The sequence below is a fragment of the Lactuca saligna genome, chromosome 1, assembly GCF_052625555.1.
Source record: "Lactuca saligna cultivar CGN05327 chromosome 1, ASM5262555v1, whole genome shotgun sequence".
Lineage (NCBI taxonomy): Eukaryota > Viridiplantae > Streptophyta > Magnoliopsida > Asterales > Asteraceae > Lactuca > Lactuca saligna.
The window spans coordinates 8,992,808-9,017,535 of record NC_136417.1 but is presented as its reverse complement, the minus strand read 5'-3'; the positions used below and the strand labels follow the sequence as shown (position 1 = coordinate 9,017,535).

Genomic DNA, 24,728 nt, shown 5'->3' with positions numbered 1-24,728 from the left:
ATAAAAAGTTAATTATGTGGTACATCCACATAATTTCTTCGTGGCCACTGTACTTCAACACATCCACCTCATTTAACACATTAATTTTGACATCTTTATTCAAAGTTTTTTTTGTTTTTTTTTTTTAAAAATTATCCACCCTAGATGGTGGGTGACCTCCTTTATGGTTTGCAATCCCCCAAGGCCAGGGGAAACCTTAGGTCACAAAGTGCCCAAACTTCCTTGTCTGCCTTGAGAGAAAATAGAGAGAGATACAGCTACAATGATTGATGAAAATTCAGTTTATTACAAATCGAAAGACTTATGTGGGGATACATAAGAGAACATAAAGATTCAAACTTATGATCTTCAACTGAAGTTATCACGAGAGAACATCGAATGGTTGAGCCTCTCGAGCCACTTTGATGAACACATCCTCTAGAGTAGTGTCTGTGATTCCCCATGCTTGAACGACGAACCTGCTTTTAGCATTTTCGACAGCACGAAAAACATCTGCTATTTTGATGGCTTCTTTTGGCAACTCAAACTTTTGTGTCCCTGATATGTCATATATCTTTTTAGCGTAGGGCGAGAGACCCTTTACTATGTTTTCTACATCGGCCTCATGATTTGAAGATGTTGTCATTGTAAACACGTATGAACCTCCATATCTACCCTTCAACTGTCCCAGTTCAAAAACAAAGATAGTAAGACACACTGATTAAAGAACTTTCCATGGATTACGGTAATGTTGTTTATATTTTAACCGAAATATACACTTGCTATATATTTCGGATTTATGTATTGTATCTGTATGTTTATTGTGTATTATCTATTCCTTATTTAGCTGATTATTGTTAATTAGACTTTCCTGTGTAATACCTCTGGACCTCTTGTATTTATTCAGATGAGTATCAATGAATAAGAGTATCAATGAATAAGGCATTGGAATCTCAATAATTTACAGATACAATACATAAATCCGAAATATATAGCAAGTGTATATTTCGGCTAATAGTTTATACTGCTATTTATTTTTTACTTAATGGATTTTATGGGGACAAGACTTAAACATTTTAAGCTATAAATGGCTATAGATAAAGTCATGGAAATGAAGTTTCTTCCTTAAGTCCTAACTTTAATTTCGCGAATTTCCTCTCATTTAGTTTTACTTTCCATTTCCATACCTTAATTTTTTTTAATTGTCAATCCAAGCAACATTATGGTTATAACGATTTGTTAGGGTATATATGCATGTATTGATCACAATACCTCTTTAGGGTTTCCGACACACTGCAACCTGCCATCTACAAAAATCCCTAAGCGGTCACATAGATTCTCCGCTTCCTCCATAGAATGTGCTGAAACATTTTCGTTACCCATATCAGTTACATTTCAATTATCTTTACCTTAATTGCAATTAAACAAGTTCAAATAATGCATCCTTTGTTTCAGGAAAAATCCCAAGGGAAAGTCGCATGTTAGTGTAAATGAATTATTTTTAGGACAAAAGTACTGAGGTCATGTTTTGTTATGCAACATCGGACATTTGTTATGCAACATCGGACACGACAAAACAATATCAGATGATTACTGGTGAGAATAATTGCGCAATTTTGTTTAGCCCGTTTCACCACATTCCATAGATTTTTTCTTGAAGTTGGGTCGAGCCCAGTACTGGGCTCATCCATGTACACCACCTTTGGATCTCCAATCAATGAAATGGCAACACTGAGCCTCCTCTTCATGCCTCCACTGTACTTCCCGACTTGCTTGTCTGCAATCCCACCATTCAATAAATTCATGCTTCTAAGAGATTCTTCAACCGCCTGAAACAACACCATTTACAAAATAAGTTTCAAGTCTCTCAGCAAGAAAGTTGTCTTAAAGGTCCCATTTGTTACGCAAAACATGATGGGACTTCCTTTGACATGCACTGAACATCGATAGGACACAAATTGCAATTTTTTTATCCCACCCAAAAAGGTGGAGGGAGGTGGGTTAAAGACTTGTTCTTGATCTCTTTTCTTTGTAACAGATGTGTGAATGCCCTCCTCATCTTTGTATTAAAAATAGTCTTAAAAAGCTTGGCCAACCTACTCTCATGGTGTCCCTAATTGTAACAAACATAACCACAGTTAATGACAACTTACTTGTGTCAAGACGGCACCTTTAAGGTTCTTAAGCCTTCCATAAAAAAGAAGATGCTCCCTCCCTGTTAGGGTTTCCCACAGCAGGCTGTATAACAGACTTAGTATTAAGAAACCATATAAATTTATCTAACCAACATAAATAGTAAAACCAACAACTTCTGATGTTACTTCTAGCGGGATTTTGTTATAAGGGTGTTTATTTTTGAAATAACGCATAAAGAACTACTTACAAAACTCATGAAAAGGGGGGTTTCCCCATTAATTTAACCTTAACTTTTTATATTTTCCTTCCATTTTCTTCCATTTTCTCATGTAAGCGGTCATTTTCGCAAATATATTTTAAAGATCATTTATCAAGGCAAAAAGAAAAAAAAAAAAGAAACAAGTCCTTACTCATGCTGAGGACATACACCCATGTTGGCATAAATCTCATCCATGTCACTTCTTATATCCAGGCCACGAACATATGCTGTGCCAGAGCTTGGCTTAACCAGCCCAATCATCTGTCAACACCTTATATAGTTGGGTTAAAAGCAAGAAATAGCAACGTATTTTAGTTTTTTATTACTTTCATTTCCTCCTATTACAACATTATATTTAACAATGCCAACCAAATATAAATCAAATTTCACTGCTATGATTGGGTAGATTTTTCAAACTACATAATAAGAAAGAAAAAAAATGAAAGTATGTACAACGCAGTATGCACCTATCTGTTTGTTATTCAAATAAACAACTGTGAATTAAGAGATGTTTTTACACTAACCATATTAATGAAGGAGGTTTTGCCAGCACCATTTGGACCAAGCATACCAAAGCACTCTCCTGTGGACAATGCAAGTGACAACCCTCTAACTGCAAGTTTCTCGGGGTTTCCATCCCTTCCAGGATACACCTTTTTGAGGTTATCACATACAATAGCATGGCTTTTGTCTTGTTCAAGTAGTGACAACTCGACTCTTTCTTTCTGATAGAAGGTGTGAAGGGAGACAATTGGTATTACCAAAAGTTAGAGAATACAATAATCTAGGAGATTAGACAGACGTTGACCATTTAAAAAACTAGATAGAAGGTTTGTTGAACAATCTATACCCATAATTTTATAATTATAAACTGGTGTAATATACAACTAGTCCAAGTAACAAAATATACCATATCATATACTATGGGCACTATTTTCTGCAAAAAAGTTTTTCTTCCACCAACCCCTAAGCGGGCCCACATTGTGGAAGATCACATGAGATGTAAATAAGATCCTAGTGCCCAGAAGGAACACAATTCACATTGGAACAAAAAGTTTGTAGCCTTCTTTTCTACAAAGATACCACCCTAAACCAACTATGGACATTAATTATAACCGAGTAAAGAAGTACTACTTGCCTCTTGTACAATATCAGGTTTCTCCAGCTCTATATATACTTTTGAACCCTTTCTTTGCAAACTTGGTAGCCTAAATGATGACAAGGGATTTCTGAACGATTTCGAGGGATTACTTTTGAGGTTATGCAAGAAAAAAAGTGGACTTTTTCGGGCACCACTTCCCGATGTTAGAACCTGGTCAATATAGTAGGCAATAAAGAAAACCACCACCCATTCCACTATCATAATTATTAGGACATTACACATCCCATTATTGTTGTCACTTAAATCTCCCCAACGCATTCCATGAGTCCCCATATAGTTTCCAGTAAATGCGTACTGTGAAAACTCGTATAATCCACCATATAGAGAAAACCCTGGATATAACTCCATCACCACAATCCAAACTCCTATAAAAATGTAAAAAAATAAAGACAATAACATATTATACATAGATCTAAACAGTTCAAATTTCAATGCCATTATATATGCTTTCAATAACATTAATTTTTGGAACATAATCTGTGGGCCAACTGAGGGTTTTTTTTTTTTTTTTTTTTTTTTTTTTTTTTTTTTTTTTTTTTTTGAAAAATAACCCTTTTTGCAGAAACATATGTGCAACATAATGTCATGATCTGATGATCAGGATTGCATTATCTATATATTTACTTACTTGGGAGTGATGTATCTTGAAGGAAGAACTGGAAGAAGAATCCTCCTAAGATACCAGTTGCAAAGACAGTAATGTACCCTACAACTGTCATAATCATATCCATAAAAGTCATAACCCACATGTATCTCTATCATTGTTACAAGGAACATTAAGGCCTCGTTTGTTATGCAAGATGTGATACGTTGTACTATGTTGGCTTGCATTAAACTGGGTCGATTGATGTCAATGGAAAATGTAATTTTTTGTTCCATGCAAAAAGGTGGAACAAATGTGGGATAATGACTCTCTCTCTCTCTCTCTCTCTCTCTCTCTCTCTCTCTCTGTCTCTCTTATTTGCAAAAGTTGTGTGTCTAGTCCAGTCGAGTGTTATCCTGTGTAACAAACACAGCCTAAGCAACTCCTCCAACATACATGGAAAACAAACCTGCAACAGTCTTCATATCAGAGAAGAGAGCAGCTACTAGAAACGCCAAAGAAATTTGTAGGTTTATGTAGATGAAATAGAACACAAACTGAATGCTGTAGTCATTCAATGTGAAAAAATTTAACCCTGTAATGATGTAAAATGAATCGAAGCGGATTAGGTAAACAAATTAAAATAGTCATATAAAAAGTACAATTCAACTTTTTTTGTTGATTTGTACCTACAAATGAGCCAAAGACCACCAAACTGAACATATACACCAAGGATATGGCAAGAAAGTATGCGTAAGAAATCATCCAGTAAGGACCATCCCCAAGCCCATGCATTTTCATCATGATCCTTAAGTTTTGTTGCTTCTCATACACCAAAGCTGTTAGTACAATCTGCAACAAGTATGGTAATTTATTCTTACAACTTGTGTCCTACGCATGAAAAGACAGGACTAGACATGCCAAGTTATATACTGCCTTTGGTGTGCATTGGACTGATATCAATAATTTTTGTCCTACCCAAAAGACAGGTCACGTACTCGCTGTCAATATTTTGTCCGTGCAAAAGATGTGAATACTCTCCACATCCATATCATAAAATTGATAGTCAAAGTTGACCCAGTAATTAGGAGAATAAAAGGGCACGTGCTCACCTGCCCAGTAAAAAGATCCGTTGCTAATTTTTCTGCTTTTAGTTATAGTTTAGCCTATTTAAGTTACTTTATGTTAGTTGTTTTAGCGTGTAACAATTTCCAGTTTTCAATCATTCAATAAAGTAAGCATTCAGCTATCTTGTCTCTCTTATACCCATGTCAATTTTACTGTTATAATAGCCTAACCCACCAACAAGTGGTATTTTTAAGGTATGATCATTTGTATGCCCAAGATCATCAAATACGATACCATGATAGTAGCTTCAACATCCAATCCACCCAAAGACAACCCATACCCCCTTCAATGCCCGATGCTAACCTCATCAAATTACAATACATGGTCGATCAAAATGGAAGCTATAATGGATGCCCATGGGTTATGGGATACCATTGAGTCACCAACCGGTGTGGTTGTGGATGAGAAAAAGAGCAAGCAAGCTCGAGCTTTCATCTTCCAGTCGATCCCAAAAGAGATGCTTGCACAAGCTGCGAAGAATAAGACAATCAAGGAGGTTTGGGACTCTCTAAAGTCACGATATGTGGGTGCAGAGAGGGTCCAAAAGGCGAGGTTACAGGTACTGAAAAGCAAATTCGAAGCACTCCAGATGAAGGAAACGGAGACCATAGATGAGTATACAGGGAAGATATCAACTACGATCTCAATGTTTGGAAGTGCAGGGGTAATTTTGGAAGATGAAGAATTGGTGAAGAAGCTATTCGATACTGTCCCGAAAAAGTTTATAAATCTTGTGGCATCAATTGAGCAAAGCTCCGATATGGAATCTATGCCACTCGAGGAGGCAATTGGGCACTTAAAGGCTTATGAAGACCGACTACGACTCCGGAAGGCAAACTTAAGTGGTGATAATGCCTTGTTACTTGCAAAGTCGGAAGGTTCCTCAAGTCATCGCAGCCCAAGCAAGATCGGGGGACGGGGGAGAGGTGCAAGTAGTGGCAGAGGTGGAAGAGGTGGTTCACGAGGTCGGGGGTCGACTCGTGGAAGAGGTGGATACTCCGGTGGTAGTTCTTGTCAAGAAGAAAACAACATCAATCAGAAGTCACGAGACAAAAGCCATATCAGATGTTTTGAGTGCCAAGAACTTGCCATTATGCTTCCGAATGTAAAGCCAAAAAGCAACAAGATTAGGAGGTGAACTTAGCTGCAGATGAAGATGGACCCTGCTTTGCTGTTAACTGTACATGGAGAAGAGAATGCAAGTATGGTTCTTCTGAATGAGGAGAAGGTGTATCCGAACCAGTTAATGGGAAGTGAAGATGACAACATGTGGTACTTGGACAATGGGGCTAGTAACCACATGACTGGCTCTAAGGCCCTATTTGCAGAATTGGATGAGAAGTTGACTGGTCAAGTACGATTTGGAGACGGTTCTAAGGTTCCTATCAAAGGAAAAGGCGCTCTACTGTTTGATTGCAAAAATAGTGATCAAATGACTGAGGAGGGATATGATATAGGAATGAGGAGGGAATTTTTGAGGATGTATGATGAAGCTGGCCGTTTGATCATGAAGGTACAGAGGTGAAGAAATAGATTATACAAGATAAGACTCACACATAGGAAGCCTATATGTGGCTATGAGTATAGTTGATGACTCATGGCTGTGGCATGCACGTATGGGCCACACAAATTTCAGAATGCTGGAAGAAATGACACGAAAGCAGATGGTGACAGGAATGCTTCTAGTAACTCATCCAAAATAGGTATGTGAAAGATGTATGGTAGCTAAGAAATCTAGACAAAGCTTTCCAAAGGTGGCCCAATGGAGAGCTAAGGAACCGCTCCAATTGTTACACACATATCTCTGTGGACCCATCACACCTGCAACAAAGGGCGACAATCAATATTTTTTTTACTAATTATCGATGATTATTCCCGATACATGTGGGTGTACCTGATCAAAACCAAAGACGAGGCTTTTGGGATGTTCAAAAAATTCAAACTACAAGTAGAGAAAGAGAGTAGCTTTAAGATCAGGATGCTAAGAACTGACCGTGGGGGAGAATTTAACTCCAACTAGTTCTTGGAATTTTGTGAAGAAGCTAGAATATGACGACAACTAACGACTCCACATACACCCCAACAAAATGGCGTAGTGGAACATCACAATCGAACGGTTTTGTAGATGACGAGGTCGCTAGTCAAGGCCATGACGATGCTGGATCAATTCTGGGATGAAGCGGTGAGACACTTGGTATACTTGCTGAACCGAACTGGAACAAAGGCACTTAAGGACGTGACTCCATACGAGGCCTGGAAGGGTTTAAAGCCTTCGGTCGCACATCTTAAGGTTTTTGGGTGCGTGGGTTTTGTCAAGAAATTACGGGGTGTATCCAAGCTAAGTGATCGAAGCGAGACTATGGTTTATTTGGGGGTGGAAGAAGGAACAAAGGGATATCGGTTGTATAATCCCAGGAATTGCCGAATCATAATTGCAAGTGATGTAGTGTTTGAAGAGTCGAAGGTGTGGGCCTCGAATGAGGAAATAATTGAAGAGCCACTTACCACACCTTATTTGACTAATGTTTTAGCCCAAGACACATACCAATTACAGCTGGCCCAAGATCATCAACCATCAGGTGACGTGAATGTAAGTCCCTCGACGCCGTTTAATTCTCACTCGCTTGCCTCCAATATTGGAACGAATAGCTTGTCTGTTGGAGAAACGTCTGTGTCGATCTCACCTGAAGGAGAGTTGCAACAAACACCCTCTAGTCAGTTTTCAAGAAACCTTGAAGATGGTGGGTCGGCAGCTTCGTTAGATGATACCCCAACAAAAGGGTTTCGCTCAATCAATGAGATTTACCAGAATACAGAGAGGATGGAGGAAGATGAGGTGCAGAGGCTGTATGAGCAAAATCAAGAACTGCTGCTGACTGATGACGAACCCACAATATTTGAAGAAGCATGAATTGAAAGAAATTGGAAGCTAGCCATGGAAGCGGAGCTGAGATCGATCGAGAAAAACAATACCTGGGTTTTGACCAAATTACCACCAAACCGAAAGGCAATTGGGTTACAATGGGTATTCAAGTTGGAAAGAGATGCAACAGGAAATGTGATCAAGCACAAGGATCGACTAGTTGCTAAGGTGTATGTTCAAGAAAAGGGCATCGATTTTGAAGACGCTTTCATACTAGTGGCTCGTTTAGAAACTATAGGGCTAATCTTGGCACTAGAGTCAAGAGAAAACTGGCTTGCACATCACTTAGATGTCAAGTATGCGTTTCTAAATGGTGACCTCAAGGAGGAGGTGTATGTTTCTCAGCCAACTGGGTTCTCAGTCAAGGGAAAGGAGAACATGGTCTATCGTCTAAAAAAGGCTCTGTACGGGTTAAGATAGGCTCCCAGAGCCTTAAAACATGAAGTTAAACCAGTCACTCAAGGGACTAGGTGTAACACCCGTTTATTTATTAAATAAATAAATAAATTAATGAGCGAATAGTATCCCAAAATAAATAATTGAAAGTTTAGGGTGTTAAAAATATATAATCTCCAGATTATTATAAAGATTTTAGAGGTCAAGGGGGAAATGAGTGAATTCTGGAGTTTATTTGTAAAGAATTTTAAAGGATGGGGTTGAAAGGGTAAAATAGGGACTTAGATTGAAAGGAATAAGAAAAGGAGGGGCTGGAGATGTAATTATGGGAGAGTTGCAGTAAGGACCGGGTATATATGCATTACGATGAATCATTTGTGACCTAACCCTAACATGAAGGCAGCCGCCATCATCGGAAGACCTCTAGCCGCCACCTTCACCTCGTGCCCTCCTCCATCCGCCACCTACTTCCCTCTCGTTTTCGACCGATGATGTGCCAAACAACCACCGCCTGCGATGTCGTTATCGCACCACCACCGTGTTACCCTCCTATCGAACGTTGTGGATCGTCGGGAGAGCCACCAAGACCCGTAGCAGTAGCCGTTCCGTCATCCTCCTCCTCCCGTCTCTTCTTATTCTGCCTTCTCACACCGTTTGTTGTTATCGTTGTTACACCGCTGCCGACGATGGTGGATTCTCATCGTCACCTGCCGCCTACAGTTGCTAACGAAGCGCCGCCATTTCCGTGGCTCTTGGCTGTTGGTGTTGTCATGAACGAAGATCCAAAAAGGGATATATTCAGTTGTTGCTATTGTTGCCATTAGCGAAGTCTCAAACCTTCCTCCCCATTTCTACGGTGTAGTGCCATAGTCACGACTGCCGCCGCTCGTAGGGCTTGTTCTTGTTGCTTTGGCCAACAGCCACCGCCGTGAGGAAGGTTGCAGTGGACTTTTCAGTTTGTGGGTCGCATGTATGTGTGTAATCTGATGTTGTTGTTCGTTTTATTGGTGTTTGTGTGGCTAGAAAACCTAGAAGGCCACCACTACCACCATGCACTGACGTGTGTGTGTGTGTGTTAGTAGGTGTGTGTGTTTATTTGAGATTTAGCATTGTAAAGTGTAATTACAAATTGGAATAATGAAAGGAAAACTGAAAACCACCACCGTAAGGTGGTAGCTGCTGCCTTCTACTGCCATCGGCCGCCGTGTCGGGTGGCGATGTGCTTGTTTTGTGAGTTGACTCGATTGGGGATGCTTGAAACCCTAATGAGTCTAATGGACTCTAACTGACCCAATAAAATCCTAATGGGCTTGATGACATTCTAATGGGCTTGATAGGCCCAATAAAGCCCTAAATAACCTAAAAGTCCAACAAGCTAATAAATGGGGTAGTACTTGGGTTGGAAACCCTAATTAGGGTTTGGAAAACCCTAATGCAATCAAAACCCTAATTTTGGGAAATTAATCGGGATACATGGGAATTATTTAATAGTTGGGGATATTAAATAATAATCATTGGCAAGATTAATCTAAGTGGTAGTCGACTTAATGGATTAAGTCCTTAATGGGTTAAGTAGGAAACTTAACCCTAATCATCATTTTATGTGAAACCCTAATTTCACTTGGTTTATTATTGGGCCTTTCTATTGGGACTTGATGATTGGGTAATTAATGGGCTTTGAGGTAAGGCTTATATGAGGAGTTGGGCCTAATTTGGAAAATTGGGCCATAAATGGGCCATGGTTTGGGCCTTAATGATTATATGACATTGGGCCATTAGAAGGTCAAATGTTGGACTGGACTTTTGGTTGGTCCTTATGGTAAGACCTTATAAAGGTTTGAGCCTAATTTGGAAAATTGGGCCATGTGTTGGGCTTTGATTCTTAGTTGAATTTGGGCCTATGGATTGGGCCTTGGACTTGAATAAGCCAAGTTTGGGGTAATGTAGTAATTGTCCAAGTATGTATTATGGTTATGTGTTGGGACCCAATTATTAATTAAGTGTTATTTTGGTATTGACAGTTCGGGAACATGTCATCCAACAATTGGGGTTGAGTCTGCGGGACTACAACAATTTTGGATTGTGTCTATGGGACGTCAGCAGTGTGAGGTGAGTTACCTTCCAGTAGGGGTGGGTCTAAGGCCACAATGTCGGCTTACCAACAGGGTTAGTTGGTAGATAATTGTCTTTGTGATAATTATCTTGGTATGCTTATGTGATATGCTATGTGTGTCAGTGGTAGTAGCAGGGAATAGTTCTTCCCTAACTCGGTCATTAGGATCGAAGGGTAGGTCAGTACCCCAGAAATGCATGAATGTATGATTATATAATGTTATTATATGATAGTGGTAGGGGGTGAAATAGTCCCCGGTTACCGGTTGAAAGATACCTATGACGGATACCGGTTGAAAGATATCGATGACAGTTACTGGTTGAAAGATACCGAAGGGGTATACAGAACCCATGCAATGCTTATCTGTATGTTTATGATATGTTAGTATGTGATCAGTATGTTTATGATATGTTAGTATGTGATTAGCATGTTTATGATGTTAGTACGTGATCAATATGTTTATGACATATTATTATGTGATAGTGGTATGGGTGAAATAGTCTCCGGTTACTAGTTGAAAGATGCCGATGACAGTTACCGGTTGAGAGATACCGATGGTGTTATGTGGTATGTGGTATGATGGGGGAACTCACTAAGCTTCGTGCTTACGGTTTACAGTTTTGGTTTCAGGTACTTTGTTTCAAAGGAAAGGAGCCGACTTGGTTGCAGCGCATCACACTATGTTTTCCGCACTCGAGATCCTTGGGGTTATTCTCTGATATGGTTTCATAATATTATATTTTGATTATTCACACTTTGGTTTTATGTAATAACCTAATTAAAAATGAAAATTTTCGCCTTGAATTTTAGGATGTTTCACTAGGATTGACCAGACGTGCTCAAGAACAAGCACTCTATAAGGTACACAAACCAATTTAACCCTCATTGTAGGGGTATATGTGGATGACCTTATAGTTACTGGCTCAAGTGAGAAAGGAATTCTAGAATTCAAGAAAAGAATGAAGCAAGTGTTTGACATGAGTGACTTGGGACTTATATCCTATTACCTAGGAATAGACGTACTTCAAGGGAAGGATGGTATTATGCTCACACAACAGGGGTATGCAAAGAAAATCCTAAAGTTGGCAGGAATGGAAGAGTGTAACAACTCTCAGTGTCCAATGGAAGCCAAGTTAAGGCTAACCAAGGATGAACAGGGAGAACCTGTAAATGCGACAAATTACAGGAAATTAGTTGGCAGCCTAAGGTATTTAATACATACAAGACCCGATTTGAACTTCAACATTGGAGTTGTGAGCAGATATATGTAGAACCCAAAGCAAAACCACTATGCAGCCATAAAACATATCCTAAGATATGTGAGAGGAACAACCGGGTATGGTCTAATGTATCACAGAGGAGGTGATGACATGCTAGTAGGGTACAGTGACAACAACTACAGTGATGATCGGGAGGATGGAAGAGGAACCACAAGTGTGGCATATTATTTCTCAGGAAATTTAATAACATGGGCCTCACAAAAGCAACAAACTGTTTCCCTAAGCTCGTGTGAGGTGTAATACATGCATGGTTGCAACTGCAGCTGCCTGTCAGGGATTGTGGTTGAGAAATTTGATAAGTGACCTTGTTGGAAGAAAAGCTCAAAAGGTGAAGCTACTGGTGGATAATCAATATGCTAAAGAATCTGGTTCATCATGGGAGGAGTAAACACATAGATACAAAGTATCATTTCATTCGTATGTGTGTTGAAAGACAACAAATTCAGGTGGAGCATATGAGTGGAGATCAACAAAAGGCGGATGTGCTGACAAAGGCAATGCCAAGAATCAAGTTTGCTGAAATGAGGGCATTCATAGGTGTGGAATGTCTGAAGATGAAGGTCAACATTGAGGAGGAGAAATGATAGTCAAAGTTGACCCAATAATTAGGAGAATAAAAGGGCACGTGGTCACCTACCCAGTAAAAAGATCCGTTGCTAATATTTATGCTTTCAGTTATAGTTTAGCCTATTTAAGTTACTTTATGTTAGCTTTTTTAGTGTGTAACAATTTCCAGTTTTCAATCATTCAGTAAAATAAGCATTCAGCTTTCTTATCCCTCTTATATCCCTGTCAATTTTACTATTATATTAGTCTTGCACACCAACAAAATAACCCTAAAAAGCTTGTCTAATCCATTCTAGTCTTGTGAACCAAAAACAGTTTAAGAGGTTTGTGTAGGTGGATGAGTCGCAAATTAATCAGGTAGGCTAGAAAAGAAAATTGTGATATAATATAGTATAAAAGAAAAATATAAGCTTCATCGACCAAATTATGAAAATTTGAATAGTAAACTCATCCTACTATTATAGAATATAGAAGTATCAACACACACTGCTACATACAATTAACTAAATATAAGCCTTTTAAAAATTTTGAAATTTAACTTACAGGGAATAGTTGCAAAATGACCCATGTAAAGAATAATGGCCCAAGGAGAGAAGAGAAGTCCAGCTTGCGTTCAGTTTCAGGTTTGGGCATCTCTTTTATGAAATCAAACAACATTTGTGTAGTTGGCCCGACTAAAAGGTGTAGAAAAGCATTTGAGACCTGTATGCATATGAGTTGGAATTGTTATAATTTGCATTATGTTTTACGTTCCACGGAAAAGTAAAAGTAAATTTCTCTTTGATCTAGAATAAGGTTTAGTAGTAAATACAGGCTTACTAAAAGATATTAGCGGATAAACACTAATAAAACCCATATTGCATAGTTTAATGAATAGTGAATGAGGTGGAATGACTAGTTTGCATTCAATGGATAAAATTCAATCATAATGAAGGCCACATGGGTGTTCCAAGTACTTGATGTCCCGGGGCAGCAACCCGGATTGGGGGGGGGGGGGGGGGGGGTATTTTGTGGGCCAAGCCTTGATTATCATAAAATAAGAGATGTTTTTGCTTTAAAAAAAATGCATAAAAACATTGTTTTAAGTGAACTTTTGTATATTTTTGTTTGTATAACCTTTGATTAGTTTAATTATAAAATTTTATTCACTTTTGCTATATAAAAATTTCTATATATAAGGACATTAATTTAGTATCTCGCATTAGGCAACGAAATCCAATAGGTCGTCCCTAACTTTTTCATAGAGTTCAATGCATTGCAGAAAGAAAATGGTAAATTTGTATGAAAAGTAGAATGATGATATTACAATCCATCAAACTCTATAAAGATAAACACATTAGAATCATGACTTTCAAGATGCAAAAGTTCATGTGTAATTCACGAAGTAGATGTATACTTCAAATATAGTATGTGTACCAAATTTATTGACCGAGGAACCCGGACCAGTCTAATAGGACCATTTCCTGCATCTTTCTTGTATGTAGAGTTGTACAATATCGTCACGTTATAATTACTGATATTTGAATTCAAGAAATCATAGCCTGTGGAAATGTTAATATAAAAATGTAAAATCAAAGCTTATATATATATATATATATATATATATATATATATATATATATATATATATATATATATATATAGATCCGGTAAGAAATTTTTTTTGGTAGGAAGGTAAGAAGTTTTTTTTCTACATATTTTTTTGACGAACAAAATAAATGAATCACTAGATGATTCATTTGTAAGATGATTCACAAGAAAAAATGAAGAAAAAATTCATTTTTATGACAATTTTTAAGTAAATGAATCACTAGATGAACATCTTTATGATTCATTTTTAAGTAAATGAAGAAAAAATTCATTTTTATGACAATTTTAGTGAATAACAACAAAATCATTGTATAAATGAATCATCGAGATGTTTTTTTGGGAATTTTTTCTTGTGAATCATCTTACAAATGAATCATCTAATGATTCATTTTGTTTGTTCGCGAAAAAAATATGTAGAAAAAAAAACTTCTTACCTTCCTACCAAAAATTTCCTTCTTATTTGATCTTGAGTCTCTCTCTCTCTCTCTCTCTCTATATATATATATATATATATATATATATATATATATGTGTGTGTGTGTGTGTGTGTGTGTGAAAAACTCAATCAAACTATGTTTAGATCAACCGACCTGCTAATATTTCATTTATTTTCTTTAGAGAGTTTCCCTTCTTGTATCCCGCATATAGCTCATTGTTAATATCAGAAGAGCTGTTGCGCCATAAATGTCGACATTGAATGCATCCAATTTCTATATTACAATACAATTCAATTAGACATGTAATAGCAAGAAAATTGTTCCATGAAAGTGTGCGTAAACTTGTTCCGGTTATTCTTTGTTAAAACGTTTAATACAAAATTTAAAATTAAACACTTTCTAGTTCTAAACTAAGGATGCACATCGAAGGCTTGGTTGGCTGATTTTAGCTGTTGTTACGATGTGTACAATAAATGATTGGATGGAAACCATAACGACTCCTGTATAAATGACATTAAGCCTTAAACGTCTCCAGATTGTTTTGGTCAATCATCACTGTTTATTCTAGTTTAAATGCAAATGTGCTGCATTTTACACACTATGAAATACCAATCAAATATTGAGGGTTCAAATCTAATTATGTTTTCTTCCACTTTTGTCATTGTGATTTTTCTTTGTTTATTACACGTCGCCTCTTCCTCCCGTAATATTCTATCCTCACAAAAATTTTATATTATTTTTTAAATGCAAGCTCCTTTTCCATACACTTATATCTCTGATCATCATCTTTTCCGCATCCAATCTTAACTTTTCTTTAATTTTTTCTTTTTAAAACTCACAAATAGCAATTGAAAAAGAAACAAATCTAGACTATGATAGAGGTGGACTCTTTTTTAATAAAGTTATTAATAAGGATATATATACTTTAAGTTTTATACCTAAGAAATAGAAATAATTTATGAAAATTTTGATATATTTAAGGATAATATCGTAATTTTAGAGTCTTGATCTATCAAATCGAATATGAGCATATTTATAGAATTGGTTGGATTTTTCAAAGGTTTCAGATTTGAATTGAACGGATGCACCTACATGTAAAATTGTGAATTATGACCGTATAGTATTTATACTCCGAGGGAGACATTCATTAGAAGGTTAGATGGAGACATATATAATTCCAAAAACAATAACAAGTTTTTTTTTTTTTTTTTTTTTTTTTTTTTTTTTTTTTTTTTTTTTTTTTTTTTTTTGTGTGTGTGTAAATATCTTGGTTTTTTACATGAACATATGCTTTTATTTTATCTTGGTTTTTTATTTGGAAATATGTTTTTTAGTTTTTAAGCAAATTCTAGTAAAAATAATCAACTTCAACGTTTTTTCTTATTGTTCAACCACGATTTTTTATTTTTTTTAATATTTTAATATAACCAATAAATTGTAACACCCATTTTCAGTTATAAAAGTTAATAAATATAAACCTTTGTTCATAAAAACAAAAGTGAAAATATATATATATTTTTTTTGGCTAAAATGATCAATATGAAAGTTGTCGTAGTCATCATTACGAACACGTAGATATAAAGAACGTTGAAATTGAGTTTCTATGAAGAAGTTATGATTTTTATAAGTTTTGGCGAAAATATCAACAAATATAATGATGTTAATAAAATAGTATGTGACCACTCTTTCTTGCTTATATTTCCTTTTTAATATTTTACCATATTTTTCACATATAAAAACCATTTTTTTTAACAAACATGTTTTAAAAAAAGGTTTTTATGCTTATTTTATGATTTTATAAAACAATAAAAAAATATTCAAAATTAAATTTTGAAATAAAATGTAAAAATACTAAATTTAGGATGATTTCGTAAGAAAGTTTTGAAATCTGGACCAAAAGTATAAATTTTGGACCAAATTTCTAATAAAATTTTGAAAATGAATGACCTGATGACCGGATAAAAAGGGTAAAAAATGAATACAATTAGCGGTATTCGAGACTTAATCAGAAAAAAATATAGAGACTTAACTGGATATGAGGTCCAAATATAGATACTTTATAGTAGATTTTCATTTAAAAAAACAATCTTTAAATATTTTTTTAAATATTTTATTTTTATTTGACTTAGGTTTCAGTTTAACATTATATTTAAATTAACAAATTAAATATATTAGATGGAAGGTTGAAGGTTAAGGGTTTCAACATGTGGTGAAAAAAAAAATGTATCTTTGATAATATAATATAGATAGATATAGATATAAATAGATAGATAAGTTAATTTTACTAAGCAAATCCTAACTTTGAAATGAGTAATCTGTATATCTTGAAGATTAAAGGGGTCAAATTGTAAGGTGGTTATAAATTAAAATGGTTAATGATATAGAAGGGTAGCGAACTTTGGTCTCTCTCCACATTTAGGTAACCATGTGTTTTTTCGTACACATTTGACTATTAAACTTGGTTGACCTTTTCAAGTCAAACAAGTTTACTTGCCAAATATGTACGAAAAAACATGGTTACATAAATATGGACAAAAACTAAAATTCCTTATTCTTTTTCGTAATATTGAATTCTTTATGCTAACCGCTAACTGCAAATAGTCATTAGACATGCTGATGTGACATAAAATTGGGCCATCGGGTCTTGGTGTTAGATCTTGAGTAGGTGTCATCAACGGGTTCCTAACTTGATTCCTAGCTGCCAGATAAGAACAAAACCATTAGAACTGTCTGAGGGACTGTGCCCTAGGAACACGCTTTGACAGTCAGGTTATATAGATGTGTATGAGGAGATGGTTTCTCCTGGATGGAAAACCATATTGGTGGGAAGAGTGTATATACACAATAGAGGCTCATGTTTGAAAATGAGAGATCCTCCTTATAGAGGAGGAGGTGTTCAATTTACAGATCTAGGTCAATGGACAATTAGATTAGGCTTAGGCCAGTCTAGTTTAGACCCAACTAGTAGTGGGCTAGGTTGTGTTGCCAGGTCTCTAAAACACATATAGCCCATCCCCTGGCTAGCTGGGCCTAAAGTGGGTTGACCCAAGACTTGACCATCTCTTTATACACATCGATCTAAATTGATCGTCAGAGCATGCTCCCGGGTTATAGTCCTTAAGGCGGTCTAATGGTTTTGTTCTCTGATGGTAACTAGGAATCAAATCAGAAACTCACCAACAACACCTACTATAGATCTACAATCCATATTTGACACCAAGACCCGATGACTCAATTCCATGTCACACCAGTGTGTCTTATGACTACTTGCATTAATCATAATGAACTCAATATTATGAAAACGGGTAAGGAACTTTTCCACATTTAGGCAATCATGTTTTTTTTTTTCCGTACACATTTGACTGGTAAAAACTTGTTTGACATGTTCAAAATAAGGTAATATCACCGGTAATTACCAATCATATTATCCTATTTTAAACAAGTCAAACAAGTTTAATGGTCAAATGTGCACGAAAAAATATATTTACTTAAATGTAGACAAAGATCAAAGACTAGGTGGTTAACCCTAAAGTAAAGGTCTAAATTGGAAAGCACGCGGGACTTATTGCTACTAACAAATATATTAATATACCTCTGATGATAAGCACGGGAGAGCAATTAAATCAATCTATAAAATCTATCTCTATTTTTAATAGTTACATATCCATATATAAACTAAGAAGACACCCTTGGCTAATAGCTTCCTCCATATATGTGGATCATCATATCCGTTGATTTTCAAGGTTAGCAATTAAATTTATGCATTATTGGATTAAATTGCAAATTTAATTCCATCAGGCCATCATTGACAATTTTTGCTTCTATATCATTTTTTATACGAAGTGATTGGTTAACAACAATCTTTGTATATAACAATTTATGTTTTATATAGTTGTATAATATAACATTTTAAAGCACATATTGCTGTACATGTACATAGAAAAAAACTAATCAACTCTCTTTTCTTATAATTAAATTAAGTGATCGCAAAGGATCAATTTGGGTTCCATAAAACCAAATTGAACACTAGAATATAAATAAAAGCAGGGAGAGCAAAAATGAAAAACTTATACCTTTCTCCACTATCGTGGATGCTAGTGGGACCGAAATAGAAAAAGTGGAGTTGGCTCGGCACTGAGATTGAAGATAGTAGACCGGAAAACCCGAGAAGAAAGATGGCTCAAGAAAGCTTGATTTCTTAGTGTGAGCAGTTGTCCCCTGAATCATGCCAGAAAACCAAAAAAATATTAATTTAATTTTCATCACACACATGACACATGTATTATGTATATCTGCATGATCATCTGATGATATACATATAGGTAGTAACTAACCAATACAACATCAGCCAGGCCATTGGATGAGTTATAATTGAATGAACTTGAGAACATATTTCTAGCCAAACCTGTCAAATATACATACGCGCGTATACATGAAGCAGAAAATTTTATATGCTGATCAGATATACTGACAAAAATAATAAGGTTAGGAAATTAGAGATAGATAATTAAAGTTGACATACTCTCTCCAAGAGATTGGTTATTTCCAGTCATAAGTACAGTTGTAGGGCAGCTGGAAGGTGTACTTGTGCAGGAGTCATCAGGAAAATCTCCAAATGAAAGCAAACGATCAGTTCTCACTGCTCGATACTGTGGAGCTGGTACTTGTAATAATGGAGGCCATTCAGGTGGACTAGGAATGGAACACGTAGCCACTTGGTCCAAATCTGAGTATTCAATCCCACACACTCTCTCGCATTCACCATCCCCATCTTTATCAATACAAGTGCAACCACATTTTAGGAAGGCTTTATCTAGTTCGATGTTGACTATTGTTTGTAGTGATACAAGTAGCAAACAGAGGACGAGTGGGAATAATATGAGCCTCAGATTTGTCTTGACATTCCTTCTCTGGTTTGAAGAAAAGATGGGGAACAACTTACAAGATTAATCATAAACGACTACTCTTCATTAACGACACGAGATCAAAATACGCATAAACATAAAAATCAAACCTGAAAGTTCAAATTCTTTCTGAACAAAGCGTTACATTGAGTCCATAAACCAGAAGAAGAAGAACCGTCGGTTGAGGCCACCATTGATGCACCTCTCATGGAACGTTAAGATTGGAATATGGCGCCAAAAGAAGAGTTCAGGGAAGCATTTGGGAGAGAATCGATTTTGCTTGGACTGTTATATATTAGCTACCAATCGCACGAGTCCGAGTAAATTGACGGTCTTGTCCTTGTGCTGCTAATCTGTTTTAAATTTTAACTAACAGCTATAAATTTTCTCATTTGACCCCTATAGTACCATGTATTTACTTTACTGTCCAAAGTTATGCTTTTGACTTTACATTGAAACGCATTCGCTTCTCAGTATAAAAACATCTTTGTTTTCGAAATTGAACTTCTACACCCGCATAAAAGATCACATTGATGAGTGGAAAGTTCATATCATATATTTACTGATATGCTTTCAATTATTAGGATGAGGAGTTCAGCAACACGAAACCACCGGAGTTTGATGGGACCCAGGACCTGGTGGCGGCTATGAGATGGATTTCTGACATAGACGGGTGTTTCTTCACTTGCTCATCTCCTGAGCATTTGAGAGTACGGTTCGCGCTGAACCAGCTTCGCTTGGGAGCGAAGGACTGGTGGAAGTTTGTCACAGCACACTTTTCGCCTGCTGAGCTTGCGGCAGTGACCTGGGAGAGGTTCACTGCCATGTTCCGAGATGAGTACGTTCCCCAGGTGGAGAGGGAGCGTTTGGCCCAGGAGTTTCTGACCCTCAAGCAGGGCACTGAGTCTGTTACGATGATTACCAGAATGTTTCATGAGAGGGCGATGTTCTGCCCTGAGCACGTGTCCACTGAGCAGGCACGTATGAGTCGATATTTGAGTATTTTGAGACGTGACATTCGGGAGTTCGTGGCGAACTCCTCATACCGGACATTTGTTTAGCTTCAGGCAAATGCCCGGAAGAGGGAGATCGAGCTGGAGACCCAGGCTAGGGAGGAGGCTGAGTCTCATGGGAGGGATCGACGACCGGCACAATTCCAGCCGGCAGCCAAGCGGGCCAAGCCCGCTGATCCCAAATTAGGGAGCCAGAAGGGCCGCACTTGTGGAAAGTGCGGCAAGGGTCATGATGGAGTGTGTAGAGCGGGATCTTGCTACAAATGTGGCAAGGAGGGGCATATGGCCAAGGACTGCCCCAAGGGGTTTGCAGTATGTTTTCATTGCAACCAGACCGGACACTGGAAGGCGGAGTGTCTGTAGTTGCGGGGATCAGCTCAGGGAGCACCTCAAGGATCTGCCCCTGCCGCCATCAGAGCTACCGGGAGTGGGCCAGTGAAGGCCGAGGCGCTGAGGGCACGTGAGAGAGCATTTCAATTGACCGCGGAGGAGGTCCGCGCAGCGCCCGATGTCGTGGCTGGTATGTATTCTTTCTTGTATTTATTATAATGTTGAAATATTATGCTTATATCATGTTATGCGTAGGTACTTTTCTTGTGAATTCTGTACCTGCCTTGGTATTATTTGACTCGGGTGCGAGTCGGTCCTTTGTATCTTTGGCTTTTAGTCAGCACATCAGTGTTAGTCGCGAGGTGTTGAGTCGGCCTTTAAGAGTTTCCATAGCTGACGAGAAGGTGATATATGCCACAGAGGTGATCCGTGGGTGCGTACTCGAGATTTTCGGTGTTGAGTTCCCGATTGATTTGGTTCCTATTGCCATGGGGGATGTTTGTGTCATCGTGGGCATGGACTGGTTGAGCAAGTTCGGTGCGGTTACCGACCGCGAGCGGCAGCTAGTGACCATACGAGACCCTAGTGGGGGAGTTCTTACAGTGTACAACGAGGGTACTCGTTATGGATCAACATTTTGTTCGGCCGCTAGGGTGAGGCAGTGTTTACAGCAGGGCTGTAAGGGTTTTGTGGCGTACGTGTCAAATACGCGGGTGGATTCCAGGAGGCCGAGGTCGGTGGAGGAGGATCCTATAGTGCGTGAGTTCCCGGATGTTTTTCCAGAGGAGTTTCCGGGAGTGCCTCCCGTGAGGCAAGTAGAGTTCGGTATTGATTTGGTCCCGGGGGCCGCGCCAATCGCTAAGGTGCCTTATCGTCTTGCACCTCCAGAGATGCAAGAGTTATCCTCGCAGCTTCAGGAGCTGCTGGGGAAAGGGTTTATTCGTCCGAGTAGCTCACCGTGGGGAGCGCCCATTCTGTTTGTAAAGAAGAAGGATGGTTCACACCGGATGTGCATTGATTACCGGGAGTTGAACAAGCTGACGGTCAAGAACCGTTACCCGTTGCCGAGGATCGACGATTTGTTCGACCAGTTGCAGGGAGCATCTTGGTTCTCCAAGATCGATTTGAGGTCTGGATACCATCAGGTGAGGGTACGAGATGAGGACGTCCAGAAGACAACGTTTAGGACACGTTATGGGCATTATGAGTTTGTGGTGATGCCTTTCGGGCTCACCAATACTCCGACAGTGTTCATGGATCTCATGAACCGGGTATGCAGGCCGATGTTGGATCGGTCGGTGATCGTATTTATTGATGATATTTTGGTATATTCGAGATCTAGGGAGCAACATGAGGAGCATTTGAGGGAGATCCTCGGAGTTCTGAGATCGGAGAGGCTTTATGCCAAATTCTCTAAGTGTGATTTCTGGTTGCGAGAGGTCCAGTTCCTAGGACATCTTGTTAACCAGGATGGGATATTGGTCGATCCGGCCAAAGTGGAGGCAGTGATGAGTTGGGAGGTGCCGAGGTCACCCTCCGAGATCAGGAGTTTTCTAGGGTTGGCCGGTTATTATCGGAGATTTATCAGGGATTTCTCTAAGATCGCAGTGCCACTCACTAGGTTGACCTGGAAGGGTGTTGCTTTTTCATGGGGCCCCGAGCAGCAAGCCTCCTTTGAGACGCTTCACCAAAGGTTATGCGAGGCCCCGGTGGTAGCCCTCCCGGAGGGAATGGAGGACTTTGTTGTATACTGCGATGCATCGATTTTGGGGTTGGGAGCGGTACTGATGCAGAGAGGGCATGTGATAGCGTATGCATTGAGGCAGTTGAAGCCTCATGAGTCGAGGTATCCCACCAATGATCTAGAGTTGGGGGCAGTGGTGTTCGCCCTCAAGATTTGGCGCCATTATTTGTATGGGGTTCGGTGTACGATATACACGGACCATAAGAGTCTGAAGTATTTAATGGATCAGCCTAACCTAAATATGCGGCAGAGGAGGTGGTTGGATGTGGTTAAGGATTATGATTGTGAGATCCTGTAACATCCGGGCAAGGCTAATGTGGTAGCCGACGCCCTGAGTCTTCGGGCGGAGAGTGCCCTGTTGCGAGGTGTATGTTTGTGTTTGACCGTGATGACTCCGGTGTTGGACACCATTCGAGGAGCATAGGCTGAGGCAGTGCGGTCGGAAAACCAGAAGAGAGAGCGAGTTGTTGGATTGGTATCGGAGTTCGTTACCGATGGTCGGGGGCTTATGACTTTTCAGGGGCGTATTTGGGTACCGTTCGTGGGAGGTACGCGTGCCATTTTGATGGAAGAGGCTCATCGGTCGAAATTCTCGATCCATCCTGGGGCCACTAAGATGTATTTGGATTTGAGGAAGGAGTATTGGTGGCCATGTATGAAGAGAGATGTTGCGTGGTTCGTTGAGAGGTGCTTAACCTGCCGTAAGGTTAAGGCCGAACATTAGAGGCCGCATGGTAAGTTGCAGCCATTGGAGGTTCCCGAATGGAAGTGGGAACAGATCACCATGGATTTCATCACCAAATTGCAAAGGACTACTCGGGGAGTTGATGCAATTTGGGTGATTGTGGACAGGTTGACGAAGAGCACTCACTTCCTTGCCATCAGTGAGAGTTCTTCCGCAGAGAAGTTAGCAAAGATATATGTAAGGGAAGTGGTATCTCGGCATGGGGTGCCGATCTCGATTGTCTCCGACCGGGATGTGCATTTCACTTCCAGGTTCTGGAAGAAGTTCCATGAGGAGTTGGGTACTAGGCTGCATTTTAGTACCGCATATCACCCTCATACAGATGGACAGAGTGAGCGGACGATTCAGACCCTCGAGGACATGCTCCGAGCATGTGTATTGGATTTTGGGGGAAGTTAGGATACGTATTTGCCGTTGGCCGAGTTTTCTTACAACAATAGCCATCATTCGAGCATCGGTATGGCACCCTTTGAGCTGTTGTACGGGAGGAAGTGTCGGACCCCCATTTGCTGGGGAGAAGTCGGGCAGCGTGTTATGGGCAACACGGAGATAGTGCTTCAGACGACAGAGCAGATCCAGCAGGCCAGACAAAGGTTACTGACTGCTCAGAGTCGACAGAAGAGTTATGCGGATAGACGCCGGTCCGAACTTGAGTTCCAGGTCGGTGATTTTGTGCTCCTGAAGGTCTCTCCTTGGAAGGGAGTGATCCGATTCAGGAAGAGGGGCAAGTTGGGGCCCCGATATATCGATCCATTTCGGGTAGTGGCGAGGGTAGGCAGGGTAGCCTATCGCTTGGATTTGCCAGCAGAGTTGGGGAAGATTCACGACACTTTCCATGTGTCGCAATTACGAAAGTGTATAGCCGATGAGTCGGTAGTGGTTCCATTAGATGATATTCAGGTGGATGCGAGCCTGAATTATGCTGAGAGACCAGTGGCCATCAGAGATCGGAAGGGGTCCGAGATGACGTGGCCATCAGGAACAAGGAAATACCTTTGGTCTTGGTTTAGTGGCAGCATCGGAAGGGGTCCGAGATGACGTGGGAACCGGAGCGTGAGATGCGAGAGCAGCATCTGGAGTTATTTGCAGAGTGAGACTTCGAGGGTGAAGTCTAGTTCTAGTGGGGGAGAATTGTAACAACCCAGAATTTCCAGGTATTTATTTTTGGTTTATTTTTGGAAATTGTGAGTGGACTCGGCAAGTTGGAGCTCAAACTCGCCGAGTAGGATCGCGGTATTGGGCACGGGTTCGCGTCCGGACTCGGCGAGTCCAAGAGTGGACTCGGCAAGTCCACGCTGTGTGGTGAAACCCTAATTTCCGGGGTTTGAGACCTATTTAAAGGGCCTTATGGCCGTCATTTGTGCTCACCCAACCCTTAGAGAGAGACCCTTGAGTGCTTGAACGTTTTGAGAGAGAAAGGAGGCATTTCTTAACCTTGT

General features: G+C 39.2%; 1 protein-coding gene across 1 annotated transcript; it reads right to left on the bottom strand.

Moving 5' to 3' along the window:
- Positions 1-85: 85 nt before the first annotated feature.
- Positions 86-19,702, bottom strand: LOC145048048 (ABC transporter A family member 7-like). Its single transcript, XM_078996449.1, has 17 exons — positions 19,568-19,702; positions 19,076-19,463; positions 18,888-18,958; positions 18,627-18,771; positions 14,707-14,826; positions 13,943-14,067; positions 13,070-13,228; positions 4,809-4,971; positions 4,589-4,714; positions 4,165-4,248; positions 3,513-3,901; positions 2,899-3,099; positions 2,526-2,635; positions 2,133-2,217; positions 1,574-1,808; positions 1,252-1,340; positions 86-661 (listed from the first exon to the last, which is right to left on the bottom strand). The coding sequence occupies exons 1-17, from the start codon at positions 19,664-19,666 to the stop codon at positions 362-364; spliced, it is 2,889 nt and encodes a 962-aa protein (XP_078852575.1). The 5' UTR covers positions 19,667-19,702; the 3' UTR covers positions 86-361.
- Between the last annotated feature and the right edge of the window lie 5,026 nt (positions 19,703-24,728).

Bases quoted from the DNA above. Each gene is read 5' to 3' on its own strand.
- LOC145048048 (XM_078996449.1), bottom strand. From the start codon at position 19,666: ATGAGAGGTGCATCAATGGTGGCCTCAACCGACGGTTCTTCTTCTTCT. The intron at 19,464-19,567 runs GTTTGATTTTTA...TCTTCAAACCAG, and splicing joins GAAAGAATTTGAACTTTCAG to AGAAGGAATGTCAAGACAAA. The intron at 1,809-2,132 runs GTAAGTTGTCAT...GTGTTGTTTCAG, and splicing joins AAGGTGCCGTCTTGACACAA to GCGGTTGAAGAATCTCTTAG.